Source organism: Dromaius novaehollandiae, chromosome 5 (genome assembly GCF_036370855.1).
Source record: "Dromaius novaehollandiae isolate bDroNov1 chromosome 5, bDroNov1.hap1, whole genome shotgun sequence".
NCBI lineage: Eukaryota > Metazoa > Chordata > Aves > Casuariiformes > Dromaiidae > Dromaius > Dromaius novaehollandiae.
Genome location: NC_088102.1, coordinates 69,874,078 through 69,901,447, shown reverse-complemented (window position 1 = coordinate 69,901,447; position 27,370 = coordinate 69,874,078). Strand labels below are relative to the sequence as shown.

General features: G+C 40.6%; 1 protein-coding gene across 10 annotated transcripts in view; it reads right to left on the bottom strand.

The window, feature by feature from the left end:
* Positions 1 to 373: 373 nt before the first annotated feature.
* Positions 374 to 27,370, bottom strand: part of PPP6R3 (protein phosphatase 6 regulatory subunit 3) — a 63,888-nt gene continuing 36,891 nt past the window's right edge. For 8 of the 10 annotated variants that reach the window (XM_064513239.1, XM_064513237.1, XM_064513238.1 and 5 more), the window contains 12 exons: positions 26,019 to 26,134; positions 25,516 to 25,601; positions 21,466 to 21,552; positions 18,441 to 18,538; positions 16,140 to 16,194; positions 15,646 to 15,776; positions 14,563 to 14,681; positions 12,982 to 13,132; positions 11,472 to 11,578; positions 10,372 to 10,522; positions 7,339 to 7,461; positions 374 to 3,442 (listed from right to left, as the gene is read on the bottom strand). In XM_064513239.1, coding sequence (XP_064369309.1) covers positions 3,391 to 3,442; positions 7,339 to 7,461; positions 10,372 to 10,522; positions 11,472 to 11,578; positions 12,982 to 13,132; positions 14,563 to 14,681; positions 15,646 to 15,776; positions 16,140 to 16,194; positions 18,441 to 18,538; positions 21,466 to 21,552; positions 25,516 to 25,601; positions 26,019 to 26,134 — 1,276 coding nt within the window. In that variant the 3' untranslated portion in view covers positions 374 to 3,390. The remainder of the gene's footprint in view (positions 3,443 to 7,338; positions 7,462 to 10,371; positions 10,523 to 11,471; positions 11,579 to 12,981; positions 13,133 to 14,562; positions 14,682 to 15,645; positions 15,777 to 16,139; positions 16,195 to 18,440; positions 18,539 to 21,465; positions 21,553 to 25,515; positions 25,602 to 26,018; positions 26,135 to 27,370) is intronic. The other 2 variants (XM_064513236.1, XM_064513243.1) reach the window with 2 other exon arrangements.

Sequence of the window (27,370 nt, the reverse complement as noted above, 5' to 3'; positions counted from 1 at the left end):
TCCGAAAACAAAATTATCTCCACGGAAATTAAAGCTAATTTCAACAAGGAAATAACTTTATAATGAAAGATAGTAACTGGACCCAATTCGTCTTGCACATAACCGCTCCGAAACCCTCGCAGGAATTCACCCCCTGCATCGACGCCGCAGTAAGTTTCCACAGGAGCATGCAGCCGATGCAAGGCAGATCCCACCGGTAAGAGGTAGATACAAGGTCTCCTCCTGGCAGAAGGCAGGAGAATGATTGTCTCAAAAGCATGAAATACGTTTACAAAGATGTAATGAGAACGTTTACTATCCTGTTGTCTTCCCAGGGGCTACTACCAGTTTGCTGAAGAGGGGGAATGCTTATTTAATAAAAAGATCACATTAATCAAGTCAGAAACTTACACTTTAATTAAACAGAATAGTTCTGCTATGAAATCTTGTACAAGGCATACACTTAAAAAGGGGAGGTGGGTGGGGAGAAGGGTTTGCACTGGTGCAACTGGTCAACAAAGCAAGATTCACCCTCTCCTATTTAACAGGGACACAGATCTGAGAGGGGAGGCAGTTACTGCTGGTCTGGCTACTTTTGCAACACACTCCTGCTTAAGTAAAAACCCTTTACCAGAGAATTCCCAGAGGGTTAAATCCATCACCACCTTGGACATCAACTGAAATCAATATTCCTCAGTTTAGAGTGACTGACCCTCTAGCCTTTTCTAAGAGCATCTGAAATATTCTAACACATGCATTTCAGTGCCAACAGAGTGAGCTTATTTATTCCCAACTGCAGCTAAATATGCTACAGGAACTCAAATCTGTGCAAAGATATTAGAGTTTTGTCCATCTTACAACTGCATTAAAATAACATTTAGTAAAGAGACAAGTTCCACTGTGAGTAAACTGGATTTGATTAAACAGGGTGGGTAACACCACCATTCAGAGGGATTCTCCAAATACCTCCAAACCTTCCCAAGCCTACGTGAGCAGCACAAAGTGCTGGAAAAAATTGTATGTGTGCATGTCCGGGCATCCCCTTCCCCCACCAAAGCTTTCCCTTCAAGTTCAGGATTCACTGTACAGGCAATACAAAACCCCTAAGTCTTTGCAGTTTGTGTGCAAACCATATCACAGAGCCTCTCAGAACAAGCTCACACACATTAAACCCAGGTTAATCCCAGGCTTACCTCACATCCTGCATGTGCTGTTAAAGCTCTCAACAAATGAAGTAGCTAGGACAAACCCTCGAGACTGCTGGAATCAGCATTAAGTGGGGCAGCCCAGTTTGCCTCCATTTGCACCACTGCAAACCTCCGGTTTGCACCATTGAAGCAAAAGACAAACTGCATGGAAGAAGAAGCTCCACTTAACACTTCACCCATCGCCACTCAGCTGACATTACAGCTCAGGAATGGAGGAAAGGGGGACAACATACTGCCCTTTCTCATTCTTGAGCGCCAGCACGAACTGGGTAGTGGGCTGATGCTACAGTCCACAAACAGGAAAAAAACATAATGATAAACCTTAAGAGACTTTGCCAAACTGCAGGCAACAGGGCTCGGTCTTTGCAATTCCCACCTGGATTCCAACTCGCTGCCAAGAGGAGTGAAGGGGTCTGGGCAGCTCCAAAACAGCTTGTTCAACAGCAGACCAGAAAACAGCAGGAGGACAGCTGCCAACCTTGCTATCTTTAGCAGTGCATCAAAATACTCAACGCTAACGCAAGTATTTTTGGCAGAGCTGATCTGGGAGTAATTCCGATTTCAAGAAGGAACAATTTGCAAACTCAATGGATGCCATTACTTATGCACAAATAAAAGAGTAACCATAGTTGCCTCTTGTTTTCTTCCTCCGTTTTCACACAACTGATCGGTTTATAACAGCTTGCAGTGACAAATCCCAACAAAGCCTGCTGAAGGAAATGCAAGACAGGAAGAATAAGGGCAATGCAATTATACATTTGTTTTTTTATTTCTGTACGCAATGTAATGTTTAGGCACGTTGCTTGGGACACTTTCTAAAATAAATCATTGGCCATTGTTTAGAGTATCCTTTTGGCTTTAAATACTGGTCAGGAAAACAAATGATGTAAAAATAAATGAATATAACTATTACAGAAATAAAAATGGATTTGCATCTAAAAGTGCAGGAGGTGAAGTACTTTAACCCTTTCACCAGACAATGTGGCAATATACAGTATATTGCTTCTGTTTGTTTGAGAAGGCTGTTGGAATTTTACACTGACATAGAAAATTATAAATTACACAGAATTAGTTTCCATAATCACTATATATATATACACAAACCAGCTGTGAAAAAACTGGTTCAGAACATACAAATGAAAGCCTCACACAGATCAGTACAGTGAAAGTAACAATTAACATGCTCTGCTGCCAAAATTTGTATTAAAAAAACACTATATACTTTTAAAATGCATGTACTGTAATTACATTAGCAGCACGGGCATTTCATTTACTTGACTTGTCTAAGAGGATTACAGCGTTTTAAATACGCGGATTGTTCTGAAATGTTCCGTTGTATAATGCTTGGTATTAAAGTAAATCTTGGTGAATGGGTTAAAAGGCAGGTGAATCACTTAAAAAACACAACAAGCCATGTGCACTTCAAATATTCTAGTGTTTCACCTGTAAGGTATTGTTTCAAGCAAACAAGACTTAACAGAACATATGGCTTTACAGTAACATCAATTTGTCAACTAAGTTGTAGCAATAAATACTTAAAATCTCTACCAATAGACTTACATTTTTGATCTGTTTTAAACAATACAGAAAACAATTACCAATTAAAAAACCTGTTGTAAAATGTTGAACACCAAAAATTCTTATTTAAATCACTTTTGTAAGCTAAAACAACCAAAATAACAATTATAGGGCATTTCAGTTCTACAATTCTTCGCCAACCTGGAAGAAACATGAATTCAGTTTTTTTCTTTTTTTCTTTTTACACGGTGAAAAATGTATGAAAACTGCTAAATACTTTGGTCACACTAATTGTCAAATAGTTATGTCTCAAATACATTAGATTTGTGTATTCACTTTTTTTTTTTTTTATAAAACTATTCTTACAGCCATTTTAACTATAGTAACACTACTGTCATTACATGGGTGGCAAGATCTTATTTCACAGGCCACCCATTATTTAGAACAATACAATATAAACATACGCAAAAATTATTGGTATTTCTCAATGTGCAATATTTTTACACTTATGAATTTCTGTACAATGTCTTAAAATCTAGAATATAAATGTTGCTGGTCCTGATCCCTTGCGAAATTAGTGCAGCAGTGACTGGCTTCAACAGGCTCTAGATGAAATCCTCAAGAAACACTCAAACCCCTGGATATCAGTTCATTTTCTTCAGCCAACAGCAGTAGACATCACATATCATACAGGGCCATTAACAGAAGTCTCTCCTAAAAGGGTGCGTTGATCAGTCCTAAGAGGCCAAAAAAGGATATGAGTGTACAAAAAACAATAAGGGACCCAAGTAAATTCAGCTCAGTGCAAATCCCCCAAAAACCATGTCACAGAAGTCTTTCCGGAACAGAATTCCACTGGAGTTGGAAAGAGGGAACAAGCAGCTAACACCACTCTCGGCCCTCCTCTTGAGCCCAGCATTTCCCCTTTATTGCCTAATTAAGTGCAGCACTTAATTTTAAGTGAGCACACCAGTGAAGAGTGCCTGATCTTTATAAAAATTAACTGAGCTCCTGAATGATCTCTCTGAACACAGATATCCCCTTGAGAGAATCACTAATAAAAGCACATTTGTGATATTTTTCTGCATCTTATTCTGTGAGGCAAAACATGACAGCAAGAGCACTTAAGATAGCTACTTATTTTCAAGTGCAAAGACATAACAAAAACAGTGCTTAAAGATTACTTTAGTGACTAATCTAATTGTGAGCTGCTGTTTCGCAAATACTTTGAATTTCAGTCCATTAGTGCGAAAGGCTCAGGAAGTATGGAAGGAATAAAGAGCAAACCTGCAGGAGCAAAAAGAAAAACAGCGTGTAGCTTTCTAGCTAAAAGAAAGTCCAAGTGCAAACGTGCGGGCTCGCTTGCTCCTGGGCTAACGCAAAGGAAGACATCAGTTATGCAAGGGAACATTAAGAATTTAAAGCAACAAAGACCAAAATCCTCAACTTCCATCCAGTGCAACTTTATTGAAAGCACTGGAAGATCCCTTTAAAGGCTGTAAATACCCCTCGGCACTACACGTGAAGGAAGTTACCTGTAACTCCTGTTCTCTGATGGTGTACATCACAGAGAAGCCACTCTCTTGGGTCCGTGCTCTACACGCACATGACCGGCAGAAGTCCCCTAGCTAAGTCTTTGGCTGCTAAGCACTAAAAACACTTTTTAAAAAAAATACGTACACATTAGAAGAGAAACAAGACAGCGCTAGACAAAGTTAAACACTTTTTAGAGAAACCGGGAAGGTAAGAGAAGTGCTGCGTGGACAGGAGGTCTGACAGCCCACACAGCCGCAACGATAAGTCATTTACTACCAACTGGGGGGGGGGGGGGAAGGGAAGGGAATCATGACAAGACAGGGCTCCTAGCAGAGATGGTTATTGCTGGCTATCAGCCAAAGACCTACCTAGGGGACTCCTCGCACCAGCCATACATGCATGGAGCCCCAAAAGCACCATTAAATTCATCTAGATAGCCATACTGCGCTCCCATGGGGATCTGCTGTGACGGCCACCTTTAGAGAAAGCACCGAGCTGTGCTGGGGCCAGCGGGGTTCGGTGCAAGGAGCCCGGCGGGGGCTTACGTTTACGGGGAACTCCGCAGCCATCCCGGCCACCGCTAGCTAGGAGAGCCCTCTGTCGGCTTCCACCGGCAGCTCCTTACTGCCGAGGCAATCGCCTCATATCTCAGGCCTTTTTTTCTTCCCTACAATGTAATGCTTATCAGGACAAAATACATCCTCTTGATAAAAACAGTACCTTCGGATAAAGAAGGAGCTGTGAAATACAGGGTCTCTGGGTTTCCCACTGAAGCTAAAATATACAGGTTTTTCAACTAGAATCTTTTTCTTGACTAAATTTATGGAATATAACCAAGCAGAAAGTTCTGGTTTGCAGAAAAAGGTAGCAGCTTAAAAACAGCACCATAGAGCTAAAACATACCCGCTCACAAATGTGTTACTAGAGAGCAGAATCTGAACTTTGTCAAATATCTTTGCATCTTTCTTAAATAGCTTGCGTAAGGGATAACCCCAACATGCAGCAGAGCTCCAGGTTAAAACCTACATGCACAGAGCTATAGCCTATCTTTGCTTACAAAAGCATTTCCCTTTTGTCTTCAGCAGTAAGCTAGGTGTATAATACAGTGTCCACAGAGTCTTAAAAGTGATGACTTCTTTCACAGAAGACTTTCACGCTTTTATCAGAAATACCAAGTTTTTTGAGTAACAGTCAAAATCTACAGAAGTTGAAGAAACACCATAGCTTCTAAACTGGTAAAATTCAACTAGTTCAATACTGATCCTGAATATATATTCAGCATCATACCTCTGTTTATACTGCAGGGCAAAACTGACTCCTGGAATTGCTTTTAACTAACTGGAACCCTCTCCCCCTTCAAAACGCGCTTGCAGCTCCCCCAGATGTGACGGGAAGGCAGCAGGCGCAGCCCCGACACCCCTCCAAGTGCTGCCATGCTCTGCCCTGCAGGCCGGGCAGCAGACCCTGGGCACTGCTCAGGGCACAGAGCAAGTACACAGCATTTCAGTTCTCCTTCTACGCGACTTCTGAGGCAGCACGGTTCCTCCGGGCATCCATGGCGCAGGAAATGGTACTGTACTTGTAGCCTTAATACAGCCAATCAAGTCTGTGGGGCTCCCGGTACCCTGATGTGCAGCAGGACATTATTTCAAGTAGAAAAACAGTAAACCTGTCTAGAGATTAATTACAAAGAACTTAGGAATCTGAAGTGATCTAGAAAATGAGAAATTAAGCTCTCCCCACTTAGCATTGAGCTGCATAGTGTGTGGACTAGCTGAACCACAACACTTCTGCCTTCAGCAGTGAGATCCAGCTGCCTGTGCTGCTGAGACTTTGAGGGGAAGGGGGCAGAAGTCTGGCAAAGCCACGTTCACACCCAAAGAGGAGCTGGAAGCTACTTCTGTCAGATACTGCTCTAATCTAGCTGCCGAGCAAGGTTTGCAGGGAACACTGTCTGCAAGGGTGGTGGTCTTCTCCCCTAGTTTAAGCTCTTCACTGTTTTAGGCTTTTGATGCAAGTTTAAGATAAATCCTGCTCTAGAAGTGCCAAGTTTTCTCCCCTCACTAAAGTCTAGAAAATAGCTCAGATGTGAAACATTTGCATTAAATATTTCTAACATCTGGCAATTAATCTCACCCTATGTGCTTTTGACTTTAGTGAAGCTGTACTACACTTCAAGTTGATTCTGACTGCTTCCAGATTTCACTAACTTGGGAGGCAAAAAAAAAAAAGCCAGAACAAATACCTCAACATGAAATCAAACAGGAAAAAAAAAATACTACCAGATGCCTTTTTGGAGGAAGCAGTCCTACCTGACAGCTTAAAAGAAATGTTTATGCAAGAACAGCTTTCTGTGCTTGGTGGCGGTCCCCTCCAAATTGTATCTTGAATTACTAGTCTCTGAAACTGCACCACTAGCCAAGCTGCCAAGCCAAAACGTCTTCATTTCTTTCCTCTGATAAGCATGCTGAACAATCCAGGTTGCTCCAAACTTCAAGAGGATTTTATTTGAAACAAATGGCTTACATACTTTGAACAGTTTGTCCAAATCTACAAGCATTCAGATTAGTATCTGATAAAGACAAGGGTACAAACAGTAACCGATTCAAATTCAGAGGCAATTATTTGACTAGCTCACAGTCAAGTGTGACTTAAGGCACCATTTCCTTTCCACACAGCTGCATTTATGAATCCCCACCAACCATTCCGTAGTTGGAAGAAAAATAGCCCTAGTTTATGTGAATTCTCAGGAGACAAAGTCAAACTTAATCCGCTAATCTGTCCCCATACACACGCTTTTCACAATTGTAGCGAGTCAGCATTCAAAATCCTCATACATCACAAAACAGAGCAGGGATATTTACAACATACTACAAGACAAGTGCAAGGTAAATAAACTTTGCAACTCTGGAGTCTTGGTATCAGTAGAAAACACAACTTACAAGATTCATATAAAACAGACACAAGAGTGAATTTAGGAAGAATTGAACTAAGAGCTGATCAAAACGGACACGAAGGAATATCTTTAGATCGGCCCTACTGGAAAAACATGCAAACTGCTGGTCAGAGAATTGAAAGCACCCTTGAATGCTGTTACCTCTGCTCTGGACTACTGCTAGCAGGTTGTAGAGTAGAAGGAGCCTCTTCCGCAACCTCTGCGTTCTCTTCCACCACATATTTACAAGAAGCATCCTGCGAGGTAGACAGTTTTCCTTCCTCACTGAAGGAAAGAAACAAGTTATTTAATTTTCAGTTTAGTTACAGGGAATTTCACACAACAGTATGAAATCGGGAAAAGGGTTTGTATTTCACATGCAAATGGATTCTGAATTATGACTGAAATATGAAGATCAAGCAACATGGCTCTGGACTTTGCAAATACCCAATAATGCACTGGTGTTTACATCCATTAAAATTTGACTGGAAAAAGAGGCAGGAAATACAATGATTACAAATAAGATCGGAGAGGAAATAAGGAAAGCGTGTGATGCCTGAAGTGGTAACAGTCACAGTTACTGTACATACCGATAGGATTTCAACACTCTGAAGCCAGAAGAATGCAAAATGGAAGGAAAGAGGTATAAAAGAATTTCAAGATTCCCTTAGAAACTGGCATCAATAAAGTCTGCCCATGAAACAGAGGAGCAGAGTCATTAACTCATCACCACCTTTATTAAACTCCACCGCCTCCATAGCCAAGTGAGACAAGCATGTTAGACAGGACTGACAGCACCCCTATTTCACAAACTTCCTCTCTCAGGGCCAAAAATAAACACGGTTGTGTGTACGAGCAATACATCCACGCTAGGCAAGACACAACCTCATAATCAGGCAGTCTCAAGAGCGATTGGTAAACACATGCTTGTCTTACCTTTAAAATAAAGCTTTTCTGCCTCTATCCCACTTTTTCCCACCTCCGCTATACCACTGTGACCACACTAACATACCAGTGCGGCTGTACACCTACAGGGAGCCTGAGATAAAGCAGCTCTAAAGAAGACACAAGGATCAGTCTTACACCTCTGTAGCAACAAATCTACATATGTAAAACATCATGAATATTTTCAAAAACACTATTGTCTGCTGATTTCTCTTCCTATTTTTAGAGTTCTCCTTTCAACAGATCCTTTTTCTTTCAACTGACCCTCCTCTCCTCCCATGCCTCCTTATATATCTGCATAACCTATTAAAATATTCTTTTGCATTGCAAGCTCTCATCAAGACTCAATTTTCCAGATACACTTTTTGTACTTCTTCAAAATACTAGTCACGCTCCCCATGAACACCCTGCCTGGATAGTCACCCACACGTACCTTTTTAAGGGGGAGTTTCCAGTCTCATTCTCCCTTGCTTTGTTAGTTAAAAAAACACACACACCCCCACTTTTGTCTCCACAGCTTTGCAAAAATTAACCATTCCTACTTACCTTCCGATGCTCCCTTCCTCCTAACACTGACTCCATAACCACTCATTTTCTATTGGCAAAAACCTAAACAAAACCCAAGTGCAAGAGTATCCCACTTTGGCAGGTGCAAGTCCTCCCAGTGAAGATCCCAGATTGGTATCCTCTCCCTTTCCGCCTGTGCATCCACCTAACTGCAGGAATCCACATGCTGACCCCACCACTCGGATAAGTAATGCCATGAAGGGAGGCAGGAGCTGCCATCACATACTGCCTTCTAATATTAATTTAGCTTTTCCACCCATATCGGAAGCCACAGAACTTTATGTGAACTGAAGCAATTTAAGAAGGCAAAAATCTAAACATCCAACAGAATAAAGACACAAATCATGAAAATGTTACCTAAAATATAGAGTAAATTGGACAGCAGATGCATCCTTTATTCAGACACTAGGTCAAAAACCCACTAGTTTCATGCTACATTATAATCACATCCCTCCTCTAAATGGCTGTGGTTCAATTCCCCACCAATTCTGTTTGATTCATAGGTACTGCGCAGCCAGAAATGCTCCTTCCACCATACTGAAAACACCAGAAGTTAATCAGGTGCTAAAAGGGATTAGAAGTATCTGAAACAGAATTTATTGCTTGCATAGTTAAATGGGTGGAAACAGGAGTGACTGAACACTTATATTTCAACTCCTGAAGCGTCCAGAAGGAACAGCAGTTATCTACTACCACAAACAGGGGACAATTACAAGTGAAATAAGGATAACAAAAGGACTTCCAGGGAAGTTTCTTCTACTGCGATGGATTAGTTCTTGGAAGCAATTCCCAAGACATACAGTCTCTTTTTGTTTTCAATTTTTAAAGCCGGAAGAGGGACAGATACTATGAAATAATGCTGCAAGAGCGGAGAGAGGGCTGGACATCTCAGTGCTAATAGTACGTTTTAATCTCTCAAGAGGGGGGAGAAAAAGCAGCTTCAAGAATACAGGCAAAATGATTTGCGCAGGTCAGACTGATTGTTGCATCAGTTTGCCTAAAGTTTTGATACTAAAAGAACTGTTTGATCACTTAATTTAACACCTGGTATACCAGATGGAAATGTTTTATTCCCATACAAGGGCCACTGTGTCAACATATGCCATATGGCATGTAACGACATTATAAGATCATTACTCCTAAAACAAATGCTTCATATCAGAAGTTACCAAAAGGTTTGTTCTCTCAGTTATTCTGGAATTCTACATGCCACCTACAGTCCAGAACAGATTTGACACTACCGCCCACACCAGTATCAGCCATCGCCCAAAGTGTCTGATGAGTTACTCGCACAAGCGGTGCCTGCTGACCTCCAACCTCTCTCCTCAAGCTGCTTGGATGAGGAAGACCTAATTCCCATCTGAAAACCAACAATTCCGTGCAAAATTTCAAATGCTTTAATGTGTGAAATACATCAGGCTTAAAAGTTATTGGAAAGCTAGCCATAATCTTCTGGGCAGCTTCACTTAACATCTCCCACTGCATATTAAAGTGTGATAAGGAAAATCATGTTCTAGTAACTAGAATCACAAGTAAAATTTTAGAACATAGTTATTTTGGAAAAAAGTTCCTAGTTAAAGCCTTAGGAGTTATTACTTGTGGTTCTCTTCTTGAGGACAGGTAATGTTGCATCAACAGTGCTTATTTTAAAAGAGTGGGAAGACAATATATAGGTATTCTCACCTTTTGAAGACAGCTGTTTCAGTTTTAGCATCTACAGTAAGGCTCAGTGTCTCCTTCATGCTGCCATTCATTACTGTTTCAGTTACCTTGTCTGCATTTTCTGCATCATCCTCTCCATCTGAGCTGGCCTCCATAGCAACACTTCCCGGGGCTAGATATCAAGAAGCACTTTAGTATATTGCTACTTTTATTTGTATTTCATGAGCAAGCAGGGGATTCTATATAGCTAGAAACAATTTTTCTGCAGCTTTCATTACATAGACAATTATCAGTTTTCTGCAGCTTCCCATTATACACATATATACAGCATAACGACTTCTTACAGAGGTTATGGGGGGGGGGGGGAACACCACCTCCCCAAACATGCCATAATTACTGTTCCTTCGTTTTGCAAGCCAGTTAGTGGTTTAGATTGGCAACGGTTGCTGAAACATGTTTGTTTGCACAAGACTTCAGTAGAATTATAGTGACAGAGTTTTCTGTAGCGTCACAATTACTGCACAAGGAAGTCCACATGGTCAATGTACAAATTTGCTGATAAATTTTCAGGTATAGACAAGCCTTAGGTTTGAAGTCCAAAGAGGTTGGACTTCTCAGTACTTTGTTCTGTCTGCTAGTAACACACGCAGAAAGTTAATTAATACCGGCTTGACCTTTAATCAGTTCACATATGTAGGGAAGAAAGAATGAGTGTGTGCATACAGGGGAGGTGAGTGGAAAAGGATGGAGCAGAAAGGGGAAGTCTGTAGCTGCAGGCCTACTGCCACACAAGAAGAAACCAGAGGCTACAACTCTCCTTGGGCATCACATCAGCTAATTAAATGCTGCCACAAGTGAGGCTTGTCTAAAACAGCACAGTTAGCTTCCAAGTAATGCTTTTCTGTTCATGACATAAAAGCATTAAGAGGACAGTAACACTAGTTCCTGTTTTAAATAGGAAACCTTAAGTTCAGAACGCCTTTGACAAGTCATTTCCATTTCATTTCAGAGTCTCAGAGAGGCCTCAGGAGACATGAATTTTAAAGTTCAGGCAGGTCTTTCTCAGGCACAACTCTTACAATCAGTTTGTTTGCATTTCTGAGTAACTGCAGTGTACTTACTCTCCAGCTGTGTTGCAAGAGCAGTTACATTTGCACTCAAGGGATCCATGGGCTCTGCATTAGTTTCCATTTCCACAGGAGAATTACTTCTTAAGGAGTCTTTTGAACTTCAAATACAGAGTAAAAAAAAGTCTTAGAAACATTTCTGAACAGCAAAATGAAGCTTACTCTTGAAACAGTATTTTTAGTTCTATCACAGCTACGAGACCTAGAACTCGACTGAAACTAAATGATGCCAAGACTCCTACAAATGTGCTAAGGCATGCTAAACACAGAACTAAAGTAATGCAAAAACCACCAGAACTGAGCTTGTTGAGGGTATGTTTGTTTGTGTTTTATTTTTGTTTGTTTTCATTAAAAGTAGTGGAAACTTCCTGGCTCCTCACAATATGTTTCCAACATCAGCTGTCTTTTTGAGCACATTCTCTTTGGGACCCGAAAGATCCAAAGATAGTTTTACGCAGAGACTGCCAACAGTCCTCAATCGTCACCAACGGCAGAAGTGAATTTATACTATAATTTGCTTCTCTAACAGTACCTACAGAATAGTCACAAGTTGATCATCCTGAAGGAACCCAAAAGCGACATCAAATTTGGACCATTCAAAACACTTAACTCGCTTCTCACCATTTACAGAATGTCTTTTCTGCCCACTAACGCTGCAACTCCAAGTCTTCATTTTCCAAACCAATAATCCTTTGTTACCAACTTGCCTACCCCAAACATGAAACAAAACACTGCTTTATGGTGGAAGTCAGAATGTCACTGGACTATAACATCTGAATGAAGGTACGAATGGCAATTCATAGTTTTATGTCAGAGCTTTTTAAGGCCCAGGCAGACGGATCACAGCCAGAAGCACAGAGACAACGCTTTTCTGACTGGAAGAGATACTTGTTCTTGACTGCTAACATTTGGCAAGGCAAGATTTGTACCTACACGGATAATTAGGGAGCTCCTCATTACACAGAGAACTTGGTTATTTTTGATGCAACGTTCTAGCCAAAAAAACCCAAAAGTGTACATCAGGCATTCTCAAAATACTGCAGGGCAGCCTAGCCTAGGCATCGCACCTGTAAAACCAGGTGGTTTTTATAGAAAAAGTGTGTTCTTCCTAACACCCAAGAAACAAAACCATCATAAACATTTTGTGACTTCCTATGCCATGGTCACACCCCTTTCTTTAAATAAGCAAATAATTCAATAAAAAGTAGACACTAGCAGCCAAGGACCCACATACCATTAAAAAAAAGAAAGAAAGAAAAAACACACAAGAAATAAAACAACTCTAAGACAATGGTACTTTAGGATACACTCACCCTACAAAAAACAATTATGTTGTAGTGAGATCACACAAAGTTATACTGTTATACGGGGCCCCCCCTTCAGACACTATATACCCCATACCCACCGAAACACTGCAACACAGGCTTGGGCAGAGACACCCCAAAGGGCAGCTTCCATTACATATGGCACTTCAGAGCTTGCCCTGGATCACTAATATGCTTACCTCAGAGATGTGAACTCCGAAAAGGATGCCCAGCCAGTTTCTTTTGCTGGCATAGGTTCTTCCGTACTCCACACATCAGACCCAACGGAATCCAGATTGGCACCATGCGCAGTCTCCATGGGTACGTCAAAGTTAGCTGACCAGTTTGGTGCTAGAAAGAATCAACAAGTTCATTAGCAACAGATTTCTATAAACAACAAGAACACCCATACCCTTAACGCACTGATTCTCTATAAACATCCCAAAGCAAGGAACACAGTTCTTAACTATGGACTTTAATGCACATGCGGAAGTTCTGTATACTGTCAAAAAGTGAACACATTTCTCAAAAGGGAAGTTCTGCTGGTAAGGCAGAATTTTAATAGCAGTAACTCACAGTACTCTACAAAAGGCAACGCAACTTATCTGAAGGACATAAATGATAAACCATATTAGATCACAAGTGTAATCCCACTTTATTCTTTAACCTAAAACCAACATTTGCTATCACTTTCAACACTAATTTCTAAAAACAACAATATATATATTTTAGATCTTAAGAGTTTTCATCCCTTATTCACCATTTCCTATGCACATTTTCCTCCCCACAGGAAAGAAAGTGAGCAAGCCAACTTAAATACAGACACTAATTTCTCATGCACTAACAGCACTGTTAAGTTTCAGAAAAGCTTAAGATCTTTTTGAACTTGTAAGTATTTATTGGGATCTTAATTCTTGGAGCAAATTTGACTTAAAGGCATCTAATTTAGGATAGGTCAATTCAAAATACTTCACCTACCCAAGGGAGATATTTTTTTCATTAACACTTACATACAAAAAAACAGGCTGAAAAGGAAGCTCTGACTAGCAATTAGAAATTCCAACCCAGGCAGATATGGGAGGAGACCCACATGGATCAAAACTTGTTTGACACACAGATGCCAACGACACCAATCTGACAAAAGAAAAGAAAACCCTTAACTTTTCCTTCTATTTTAATTTTCATTTCCTTACAGTCTAGATAAAAAACACAGGGCTTATTTACCTACAGATGTTGCCAATTTAACTAGAGCCAGTTTAGTCTACTCTAACTTGTAGGTGAAAACTGATGGAATTGTTTTAAAAGCGAGTCAAGTTGCCATGTAAGAGCCTGACGCACATCTTAAACATAAGACAAAACAAGCCAACAAATCGAGGCTGGTCTACTTCTGGAGTCCTTTAGAAGAGCCTCGTAAGATAAAAGTTGGTCTGAAAGGATTCCAGTAGATATAATAGTATTTTGAGATTACTAGCCTATCAATTTTGAAGGCACTCAAATGGATAAGTGTTTAAGTTGCATCCTTCTCTTTCCCCCCCACCCCCAAAGAGGAGAAACCTGAATTTTGGAGAGACTACTGTAGCTTGACTCAAGAACTGTAAAGATTTCTAACCTCCCAATATTTGCATGCTCTCTATTATCAATAGTCTTTACAGTTAAAAAAGGCAATTTCTATTATCAAGACAGCTGGAATAAAAGCAAGTAAAAGAGAAACTCCTACAAAATAATACTGCTGGATCTAACACTTTCCGTAACCCTGAGCAGTTGGGATAAAAGCTACCTACGTTCATTTAAGTCTACTTCCATTTTGTCCTCTGTATTGGTATGCGATTCAAACAAGTCTTGTTTCGTTCCATCCTCTTCTTCAGAGTCTGTACTTTCTTCACTGTCCGTACTGCCCGAACTTAAAATACAAAAGAGAGTTTACGTTCTGTGATTAGGATCAGACCCCGGGCACGGTTAAGCACTGCTGAATTGGAGAATAAAGAGAACTACAACAACTATCAATTCTGACAGAGTTATAATTCATTACCTGTTAGCCACCCACCCCATTTTTCACCCCAAGAAACAACGTTTTAGATTTGCCATTTCATCATGTAGCGAGGTTTTTCCTTCCTTTTCCACAAGAAAAAAAAACAGATTTTTGTCACTGCTGTCATGCAAAAGGAAGCAGAAGGAGAGCAAGGAGTCAGACCAACAATATCTGAACAGAAAAAGATCTGTTCACTCTTTCTGTGCTAGATAAGAATGCCAAAGGAGGCGCCTAAATATAAAACTCTTTCCAACACCATTTAACAAGACATAGCTCAATTGATTTTGAAACCTAACAACCAACCCAAGTGTCCCAGGACACGTTCCAGCCCCCAATTACACACTTCCTTGAGCCCTATGGAAACCTCTCCCTTCCCGGAGAGCACCACTGGCACCACCGACATTAACACCGAGGCAGCATCAGAAGATGAAGATGTCTTTGAACCATATCACATTTGCAGCCACGACAGCAAAAGGCAGGAGCGATATAAGTGATATTGTAGAGAAGTTCTTAGCTACATGCATTCAGAAGGCCTGAGAGCTAGGAGAGCTAAGGTACACCAAAACAACTGAGTAGGCAGGAGAGCTGTTGCTGCCTTCTGCAAATTAAACTTGGAGGAGACCAGCACTCGGCCTATCCCTCTAATCATTTCTCCAAGAATAACTGAAATGTTATGCCAGAAAAAATGAAAAGTTGTGAAGTTATGAAACAGGAAAAGTTACAAGAAATCATGCCAGACAGCCACCGTGTGAGCAGTCAACTTGAAGCAGAAGATGTACTCAACAGTGAGGGCTCGCTATAGCGCTATCTGAATAGGGGAGAAAAAGAAAGTTACCTGGAACGCCTCTGGGATTCTGGCGTAAATGCAATATGTTTTTCTTCCCAGATATCTTCTTCATCAGAGCCACCATCATCAAATTGCTGTATCCGCTCCTTACAGCATGCCTCAAACAAGGCTATATTACCCTAAATATATAAAAAATACAGACTATGATTAACTAATAATATTTATTCTGGTAAACAATTTGGAAACAATTATTCTATAGAATAATTAACCTGGTGAACAAAATCATTTCTAAAAAACAGTAAAAAACAGAATGCCTTGACAACTTGAAGCTTGTCAAGAAAATATTCTGTATTCAGTGATACTTGTTTTAGCACCGTGCTACAGGAACAAGGTAAAGTAGCTATTCTCTAAAGACGACATATCATAAAGGAGTAAATATAACATCAACCACCACCAAAATGTTGAGGTCATATGGAAGCTGAAAAGGCAGCGGTTGCCCTCTTTCTGGCACAGGAGTTCCGAGAGTACAGAAACATACTTACGCTTTCATTTGTATTGAGGGTAAAGTTGATATCTGACACGCGATCAAAAGAAACACTGCAAAAAAAAAAAAAAAAAAGAGAAAAGCAAAGATGTATGCAATAAAACAGAAAAAAAGAAATGATGTAGACAAACACATTTCATTTTCAGAAACCTTAAGTTTCTCATTTTCTGGTAATCTAAAAATGTAAGATTAACAACATAGTAGTTTCCAACACAGAAAGAACAGTCAACTTCTGCACTGAAGAGGCCCAGCATTCATTTGTTTTTTCTAATTGTGAAACGTTTTAAATAGAAGTACAAAAGAAAGATGCCTCTATCCTGTGATTAGCTATGTGGACACAGCAAACCTCAAATACTGTACCGTTATGCACTGGAAAAAGAGAAGCAATTAGACCTAAAGAGTGTTTAAGCTGACTACTGACTAGCATGACACATCATCTCAAAATCCTGCAGAGATCTACACAATCGGTCCTTACTTCTGCTAATCAAGTTCACCATTCTGCCCGTTGCTGAGCTGATCCCTCTGTAAAGTGAAAGATGCAATACCAACTTCCATTTCCTAAAGAAAAACCCAAATATCTTCTTTATTTTTAAACCAACCACTGAACAGAAGTCAGTCCCCACCCAAATTGAACACTAAATATTAGGTCTTAAAACTCCTCATATATTAAGCCACCCAAAGTTTCATCAGATGAATAACAAATGTGTTCTGTATTAAAAACTGCATTAGGCAAACTAAATCTTTTGGAGAAGTAAGCAGCAGCAGAGGAGAAAAAGGCGGGAAATTCTACCAGACTTTCCTCCTCCAGCCACACAGCTGAGCATGTACAATTCTTCCCCTAATCCTCACCGCATGACAGACCAACTAGGAAACAAGGTAAGTGATCTACAGGATTGCAAATGTAAGGACTTCCGCTACGAATGGAGTTCCGAGTCGATCATTTTGACAATATCCCAATGTAGCAAGCTATCAAAATCACGGCACTGAGCTACTGTGCAAATTCCTGCACAACAGTGAGCAGACAGTTTCAGCTGCAGTTGATTCTTGCACAGGAAGGCACACACCTTTAAAGCAAAAGGCATTTTATCAATAGCTGAATTCAACCGGTATGTGTAACACTAGCGTACCTACCACACACCTCAAGAGATGTGCTTATACAACACTTAGGCCAGCTTCTTTCCAGCAGGATCATATAATACCGACAGCCTGATCCTAGCAAGCAAATTCTGATCCTTTCCTCCCCTTCTCTCCCCCCAGCCCCAATACCCTCTTGCTTCTAATCCAGAGAAACAGTACCTTCAGTTGCTTTCCCTCCCTTCCCCACATACTCCCTCTGTTAAGGGCACATCTTCATCTATAGTCTCAGCTGATTACGTGGGCAAAACTCCAGCTACTCTTCTTGGAATGCAAACTTCAGCTGTTAATCACTTACTGGAACTGCCTTACAGAAAGGCACTGTGCCATAAACACACTACCAGAACTGATTTTACATTTAACTCATTTTGCTCTTCTAGAAACCATCTTCAAGTAATACATTTTACTCTTATCTACATAGTCTGGCATCCTAATCCATGAATTCTAATCCAGTCAAAATCAATTTTATTTTCAGCACGAATTCCCATTTGTTCCCATCCCCATTATTCCCTCAATTCATTTAGAGCTGAAAAATATATAGATTTTTTGTTGTTGTTGTTTTTAAACTGGACAAAGACCATTTTCATTTCTCCTTCACTTACCCTAACTGTAGAAATCTGTCTGAACTGCCTTGCCTTTGAACACAAAGGTAGATTTACGATGCCCTTCCTTACCGTTTCCCTACAGAAAAGAACACTCATGGATGTGTTGTTCCTGCCGTCTTTTCGGGGCAAACTTAGAAGCAGAGCTATACATCTGGTCTGGTACGTAGATTCAGAGGTGGGATAGCTCCGAGGCACAACAGAGAACAGTTAAAGGGCTCCCAACAAGGCAACGGCACATGGCTTTAAAGAACAGAGCTGTAATTTAGTTATTTATTCACAAGCACTGTGTTCCCATGCTGGCACAACCCAGGCACAGGAAATAAAAAAAAAAGGGAGAACAAGCTGTTGCTTTCCTCTGTGAATGTTCAGGGAGACTTTTTAAGAGCACTCAATCAACTAATGCACACAGTTGGTACAAAAGGAAAAAGAGAGACGACTCATTTTCGATGACTGCTCCGCATCAATAAAGGCTGCTGTTTATCATCAGAACACAGTCAAATACACAATAAAAACAAAAATTCCCAGGACTATAATCAAAGCCAGCATAATGTTATACTCACTTGCCGATGTCATCTTGATCAGCAAACTTCTCATCGTTGAAGCCAAACTGGTCAATAAAATTGGACGTCATTTGTTGCATCTGATAATCAGAAAAGGCCTGGCAACCCCAGGACCAACGACAGTGATATAATGATTCTAATAATACTCTAAATACTATTTGCCCATTTTGCTCCAAAGAAATAAAACTCTCTAATCTAAACATTGAGAACAGGAAAAGGATTTGCCTTAACCTTTACATTTTAGGCAGCAATACTGACTATACACCTACTTACATTTACCGATTTGAAAGCCAATCTAATAGCAGCTCTTAATAAGAAAGTTAAATCTCTAGTCTAACCATGTCTCAATCAGCGCCTTTCCAAATGCACCCCTAAGAAACAGGGAAATAAGACAAGGTACTGATACCAGAGAAAGCTGCCTTTGTTCTTATCAACATGAAATTATAAGCCGTAAGATCTGGGGAAGGGGATTATATATAGAAACGAAAGCACAGTTGCATATTCATCATCTAGTTAATCGCTAGCGGCATCCGCCTCAGGCACGCACACCAACAGCCTCTTGTCGGCATTCAGAAGAAATTAGTGGGTACGCTAAAAAGAAAACTAATGAACAATCTACATCTCAGTGCAGTGTCACTGACTCAACTTTGCCCCCCCCTTTTTTTCTTTCCCTAAATAAAGATGCCAGTGTCAACTCCCAACAGACTGCCAGCCTTAAGGCATGTAATAATGGGTATAAACACATTAAGATATACATGGGTATTTCTTCATATCCATAACTATAGTTTGTGTCCCTTACTTCCCAGGACTAAAGCTAAATTACCATCCATTCCTTAGAGACTATTAATATCGGTATTTCCATGCATAAAGTTAACCAAGACTAGGATATTCTAGCACATCTCTCTCCGTGGAGGAAACGCAAAGCAATTAAAGAAATTTAATGGGCTTGTTCTACCTTACAGCACAAGGTAGAGCCATATGAATACCACTCACCAGCATAAATAAAAATTAGACATGAACCTCAGGTCATCAGCTGGTTATGAAACTAGCACGCAATTCTAATCACTAGATCAGAACCGTCTACAACAGTTAAATAAAATACAGTTATTAATTGCTAGGTTGCCTGAGACTCGAGACAGGAAGTTTTATCCTGTGCTCTTAATATATATATATATATTAAATTTTTATATATATATAAATTTTTTTTTCTATAGAGGTTTTAAATAGCTCTCTCTCTTGCTATAGAGAGGGAAGGTAACATATCTTCCGGCTGCACACCAAAAGTGTTTGCTCTTACCAGGCTGCATACTGGGAGCAGGCCTCAGCTGAGTCGACAGAGGCAGCCTCAGATTTAGGAAGAGGCACAAAGCGGTGCTAAGCTGGTAGAGGGCAAAAGAAAGCACAAATGGCGGAAGCACGGATCACATCGTTGATAAAATGTAAATAAGTGGGCAATTCTTTCCTGAAGTAAAAGTTTCCAGTGCTACAGAAAGACAGCACTGGAAATACTACTGGCATAAGAACTCTTACATGCCAAGATTAGGTTGAAGGAAAGCTTCGAGTCAGTTTTAAAGCATTATTCAGAAGCCTAATAAGTGTTTTGGAGGGAAAGCAAAAAAGCCTCCCCTTGTGGAAGGGAGGGTTTTCATTAGAAACACAGTTATCAAATTGAATTTGGATGCTAGAAGAGAGAAATCCTAGCAAATGTAATTCAGCACAGGCAGAAGTTACATTTGACAAACAATAAACCCAAGGTGAACAGGTTCCTAAGTTACTATTTTCCTCCTTTACCCATTTCCTAACAGGGGCACTTGAAAAATCTTGAAAATCTACCTCCTTTAAATATTGGCCCACATAGGGTATTCTAGCTGAAGTCAAAAACAAAATTTATGAATGAGTTTCTGTAACTGGATAATGCTTTAAGTAACTTCAATGCATTCCCCACTGGTGATTTATCTTGTCTAGTATCTCGCTTTCCTCACGAGACAACTGAAACAGTAGATTTCACTATCCTAGCTTAAAAATAAATACTAAGAAAACAGTGACAAACTCTAAAGATAAAGCAGTAGACCATCTGCATTTCTCTAGCAGATGAACCACCTGGAGCTGTTGTGACTGCCAAGACACAATAGATCATTAAGGGGTGCATGAAAAGCACAGATATATTTAAAGATCTTACTTTCTCACTAGAGCTGCTACAGAAGGCACCCAACCTATCAAGTCTGTATTCAGGTGCATCTTACATGTGCAAGATCACTGAAACAGATAAAAACGGAACAACAGAACCTCTTAGAACTGGAGCCACCACCCCCAATTCAAACTTAATAATTACTTTTTATAAAAACTGTAGAAGATAAAGTACAAAAGTCAGTTTTGGTGCTCAAGACCACACAGTTGCAACATAGCTTTTGGGATGAGCTAAAGGTTAAAGTATTTATTACTGCGTTCTGCATAAAGGTTGTACCCGCAGTCTTGTGCTCTGTGGCTACGCACCAGCACCTCCCACTCTCTCACCACTAAGGGGAGAACTGAAGGAGATGCATAGTGGAGAGGACAGTGCTATTACAAAGCTGCTGTCCTCCTTCATCCAAGATGGCACTAAGTGCTTCGTAATCGAATCATCCCAAAAATACTCCAAAAACATGCCATCACCATATTAAATCAATTAATAGGCTACGAAGCCATCAGAAATTCAAGCTGGACACAGCTTACATTTAAGCTTTCAGCCTGGCTGATCCCCAAATTCTCTTGGCATTTGGGCTTTTTTCTTAAATGAATAAATGAGTGGAGATCTGCACACACAGCATGATCAAAGACTAAAAATCCAAAGGCATGCCAAGATGCCGTGACTTGCGTTAAAAACCACATCTCCGGATTTGACAGAACGGTTCTGCGCAGGCACACACGAACGGCTTTTCTTTTAAATTTTAGATTCTTATTTGCCTGTGACCGAAGTGAAGAATTCCACTGAAGAAGTATTTTTTACAAAAAGAAAAGCTTATGCTGTTAGAAGACTGCAACTCACCTGCTGCAAGGAAGAGTCTTGCGAGAAGCCGGTTTCCTTAAAGTCAATCTCATCATCGCTGGACGAATGAATGTGGCAGGTAGTAACCTAGGCAAAGAAATTGAGTCATCTACTTAGTACACAAGAACAGCTCAGGTACACTTGCAATATCTGGCCAAATCTTTGATTTCATCTCAAAAGATAAAGTGAGTTATCTTCAGTTTTTCCAGCTGCCATACCACATAAAACAGAAAAGGTTTCAATAGCATTGTCCCATACGTAAACACTATGCACCCAGTAAAAAACAAAAGCAAAAGGTTATGTTACTTTAGAATGAGCGTTTAACACATGGCAAGTCAGCGGCTGACAACTGGCTAAAAGAAGTCGGGCAAACCTGCATCTTGCCTTTTCACCACAAAGATATACAGGGAGCGACAAGTGAATCAGAGTCACTGAAATTCTAGGTTATGCACTGAGATCCTCCTCCCTTCCGCATGCATTTCCACGCATGGAAATTAAAGAGAGACTGTCTTGGATATCTGTAGCTTTTAGAAAAAGAAAGCTCACTAGACGGGGGGGGGGGGGAACACCCTTTAACTCCCCCCCCCCCCCCCCCCAATATATTTACTTGCAGAAGTAAACCTGGAGTTGTAGCAACAGCAACAACTGTTTTAAACATTACCCTGGAAGAGGCAGATTTTTGACACTCTGACACAGAACCAGGGGGAATCGTTTGTCCAGCCGCGCTGCTCCCTAAGCGGCATGTTCTAAGGACTCATCCTCCATCAGCACAGGGACTCCAGAAGTAATTTTAGCTGAGACAGCAACAAGCTAAAGCAGCTGACCCTGAAGACATACATAAGGAATGTGCAAGGTTTCACACAAGAAAGAGACATCTTTCCACGTGCCCACAAATATCGCAGGATAACGCCAAAGTCAGGGGACACACGCAATAGAGCTACGTTGTGCTTTCATGCTTTTTCCCCCTGTCCTTCGGTGCAAGACATAGTTAAAAATCCCATCATTTTGAGCGCTTTACTCTCGCACATCTACCACTCTGCCCTGCGTGGCAGTTTGCATACTAGGTGTAGGCTGACTTCAAAGCAGTGAATTTATGAAGGAAATGTGACAGTGCAGGCTTCACACTAGGTTGCTGCTAAGAAGCAGTAACACTAATACACCAAATCTTGCAAAGTCTGTACCTTTTCATGTAATTATATAGGGCCCTATATCACAACTTCACTATCCTAGAGACCTAAGCCTTGGCACACTTTCAGAGAACAAGATTTAATATACCTGCTCCTTCTACAACCGCAACTTGTCGTGGGGGGGATGACAAGGGGCAGGGGGGCACATGCACACACAGGACACTATGAACGAGGAGTTGCTTATTTAGTTTCATTTGCTGCTAATGAACAAGCTAATCCTCAACAGAAATCCTGCCATTACTGCTGTAACAGAAGCAAGCTAGGGACTCTTAGCTAAACACACTGTATTCTTCCCCAAGCTCTCTGCAAACCAGCAGGGCATGAAGCCATCAGATAATAATGACTTACTGCTTTTGTTTCCTGACAGCTGCTGTAGCATAAACCTGAAAGAAAAACTCCTAGCATTACTCCACCCAAAACATGAAATGGAAGAACCATCCCAGCATTTAGTGGGGGTACAAATGACCCCTGTGAATCCCAGCAACTTTATTTAAGAAAGTAAACTCCTTACTGCTCGGATCTGTCACTTCCTACCATCTTGCACTATCAGTGCAGCATTGTCACTCTTCAAAAATAATTCCTCCTAATACACAGCATTTTTGGTCTCATTTCCTGCTGTTACCAAGGGGGATTTTCCACAGGAGAAAGGAACTACATGGTTATTTTTGGTGGAATTATGAACAATTTGTTCTGTAGAGCTGTATTTTTAGGCTTGGGGAGGTATATTCTCCTTACCTGGTATTTAAGTACCTCATGAACATTCAATATCATGACTAATAATACTGGAAGGATGCTATAAAAAGACATTTCTTTGAAACAGTAAAGAGTCCCCTGGGCAAACCTAGTTATTACAAGTTGTATAGCATTCTTCACTATAGCAGCATCATTAAATACATCTTGCCTAAAGATAACGTGAACAACTACCCTCTCATTTGTTTCACTTCCAGCTTTATCTTTAGCTAGGTGAATATAAGTAGGTAAGCTTAGAAAAGTATTGCCTACCACTTGTATCCATTTATAGCAGTGGAAACAAAAATGAACTTCCTGTGAAGTCTGTAAGCTGTTTGAGGCGCCTGAGATTGAAGTGAGCGTCTAGCAGAACTAAGCCTGCAGCTACTGTGGCTTCACGAAACGTAACCAGAACTTGTTAGAAAGACCAAAAAGGCTGAAGTGTGAGAGCGTGGGGGGAAGAAAGAAGACGAAAGGGATAAAGTGTCGATGGCTTTACAAGTAACATCCCCAATATCAAGCAACTGAAAAAGTGAGAATGACCTGATGGTCCCAGAGGCAGCTCCTTACGTGTGGCACCCCAGGGCCACATACTTTGCTCCACTGTAGTAAGAGAGCTCTCTTTCTTGAGAGCTGCATGACCGAAACATTGAAAATACTCATGAGATCAGCTATTTCAATAGCTTTAAAACAGCAAACTTGTTTATGCATTTTTATGTGTGAACTTCACGTAACAGTACGCACATGCAAAGATTAGGTCATCCAAGCTTAGTACATCCACTGTGTAGAATAAAGAAGATCAAGTACAACAGCAAGCTACAATTCCAGCATTCAGGCTGGTGCTATTACATCACCTCCAACTAGATAGTGCTCAGCCGCCTGCCTAGGACAGGAAAGCCTTCAACAGAGGAAAAAGTCTACTTGTCTACTCAGCTTTAAGTGTAAGGCTAATCCATACAAAATTAAGAAAAGTTTAGGTCCTTGCCCTGGGGACACTGGGAGTCTGCACGTCAACTTTTTCAGGTATAAACACGAATTATGGCAACCTCTTTTACCCCAGGGTACTTTCGAGACCTTACCAGAAGGGCTCAAACACTCAGCCTCTACAGCTGAGCAACATGCCTAAGAGGTCACATACCTATGGAGACCAAAGCACAGACCAAACACAAGCGGGGAGATTCTGGGGCAGCGTGACTGGGGAGCTCCGTAACGGTTGCTTTCAGCGTTCACCCACGCAAACAGTGTAACTTACACTTGACTCCGGAAAACAACAAGCTGAGTTTTCCCAAGATCTGTCTTTTACCATCTCCTCTGCCACGTTTTACTGCTCGTGTTTATCTTCGAAATAAATGCCAATTAATTCTCATGAGTCTCGGATCACGAGAGTAGAAATGAGGCCTCTAACTTGAGAAATTCAAAACCAGTCACCGTATTTCCAAAGTGAGTTTCAGACATATGTTTTAATGCTTCATATTTCCATTCATCTGAATATTGTGGAGCTTGGGGATATGTTTTAAGGAAAGTCTACTGTTAAGCCGAGTAAGTCCAAATAAGCGACCAGGTATCTTAAAAGCTAAGAATTGCTATAGTGTTAAGTATAGATCAGCTTAAACTTCTGCCTCTTTAGATGAGGCCTCTCTTGGCCTTGGTCCAGCGGAAGAAATCTCTAAACAAGGGAAAAATTCATTATATGTTAAAAAGGTTAAATATTTAGATTATAATATATAAGTATGTAAATTATATATTAAAATTCGTTACATAAAAACTCACTATTATACATACTGTACAAGAAGAAATTAACACCGACTTCTGCACTTTTAGTCTGTACTCTGAGCAGACAGGAAGTTTCAAGGAACCTAACATGAAGCAGTAAGGAAGGACATCTTCCTTCCTAGTGGCTGTCCGAGAGGAGCTACACAGAGTGAGCTACTGCAGCACTCTCATGCAAAGTATTAGCGATGTAGCTATAGTTGAGAAGGAAACTAAAGAAGCATCAGCTCAGCTACTGGATGTACTTGCTGACACTATCTCAGCAGCACGGCAGCTGGAAAGACTGAAGCAAAGCTGGGTTCCCAACAAAAAGAAACAGGGGCCCAAGTAAACAGCAACGACTTGCAAACTTAACACCACTTACCAGGTCCACTGTATTCCTTTTATTAGTTTCTCCTAAAGAGCTTGTGCAGAATGTCTCCCATCGCTCTCTGACCTCTTCCGGAAGCTCTAGGATAGGAAACAGGAAGAGAAAAAATAGAAAAGATTAATATTATTGACAGTGAAGTATCACTTCACTTTTAATTGGTCTTTTCTCCTCCACTCTTAAAATGAAGGCTACCAGAACTAACGCAAGCAACACACATCCTCCTAAACCCCTATGGATTACCCCACCTAGCAAGCGGGTCCAAGCTAAGCAGGTCAACATCTCCTCATATGTATTTTAAAGAGCTTTGATACTGTTCAGGAAGTTTGGAGGAAACTTAAATATATGTTTAAGGATAGCCAATTTTAAATTGAATGGGTCAGAAGTAATCAATGTTCTTTCCTTTTACCCCAAAGCTGCCTTTTAATGCAAGTATGATTCATTTCCCCCAAAATTTGGTATGGAAAGCAGTGAAGAGAAGCTTCAAGTATTAACGTTACCTTTAATAAGCTGCTGGACTAGTGCACTGTTTGGCCCCTTGTCAGTACTATGCACAATACAGTTTGCTATCCTTGTTAAATGACCCATATAGCCATGCCGCCTTCCTCCTTCAGCCCTGCAAGAGAAGAAAGGAGTTCAAACTGTTTGCATTCAGAGTAACCGCATTAGTATGTTTTGTTATCAGCTACTATGGTAAAGTCAAGGAAGTTACACAAGGTAAATAACCTAAAGGTTCTCAAGCTGAAGGTTCACAGAAATACTCCAGAATTTAAGACGAAGTGGTCAGGCTACCCTAAGCTAGTTTAAGACTCACAAGCATGTAAATCATCATGAAGGAAATGCAGAGTACTTGAACGCATTCCTTCTGCTTCCACATTTTTTCGTACGGGGAAACTAAGAAGGCACAGCATGGTCAGGATCCAGACAAAATTAATAACAGACCCATAGTTACGGGGAAAAAACCCTTCAGTTGTGGAAAAGTGTATTTTTCAACATCATAATACACAAAGCATTATTGGAGCTCTGAGTTTAAGACTATCAAAAGAAAAGAATTTCTTACACCCTATATATTCTAACATTGCAGGAGTCTCTTAAATTTAGTTTGTCACCCCTTTCTGGCTGTGTATACTAGAAATAATTTTAAGTCAGGACTATGGACTATCGCTTTCCCGAAGTTTACAAGTAATATTTAAGTAACCACTAAAAGTTAAAGTACTATGGCAGATCTGATATTTTTATATGACAGAACTGCCTTCTAGCAACCAGAAGCAGCAGTTTCCAGACTAGTGTTTTAGGTAGCTATGACTAGCTGGCACTGCTCTAGATCTGACCAAAGAACTAAAATTAGAACTCCAAACCTGGGCTGAACTTCTAGCATTTAGCTGCAAACTAGCCAGACATTTGCTGTGTTTTTTAAAACTGATGGGAGTGGCAGAGAGAGAGAGAGAGAGAGAGAGAGAGAGAGACGCCTACTCAGCTGGCTTGGCAAATCTGTGAACTTGACTGAAAGCCTCAGCAGATAACCAGCTCAGGAACTAGCACATGTTACGCACACATGATTCATGTTACTTGTTTTTCACCATAACTGCCCTCCACAAGAGGTAACCACAGCACTGTAGTTAAGTCAGGTCAACACAAAGCGTCAGGAATGAAGTGGTACCACACTGTTTACAGGAACAACTTGAGATCCCCGTCCCATTTCCTTGAGAGCTCAGGTAAAATGCACATTCACAACAAGCAACACATGTTGCATGATGGCAAAAGGTTATCTTGCAACACAGGATATGTCAAAGAGTGCTTGCATTTGATGAGTGGACTTACTTGTTATTGCCTAGCCAGAACTCTAGAATAT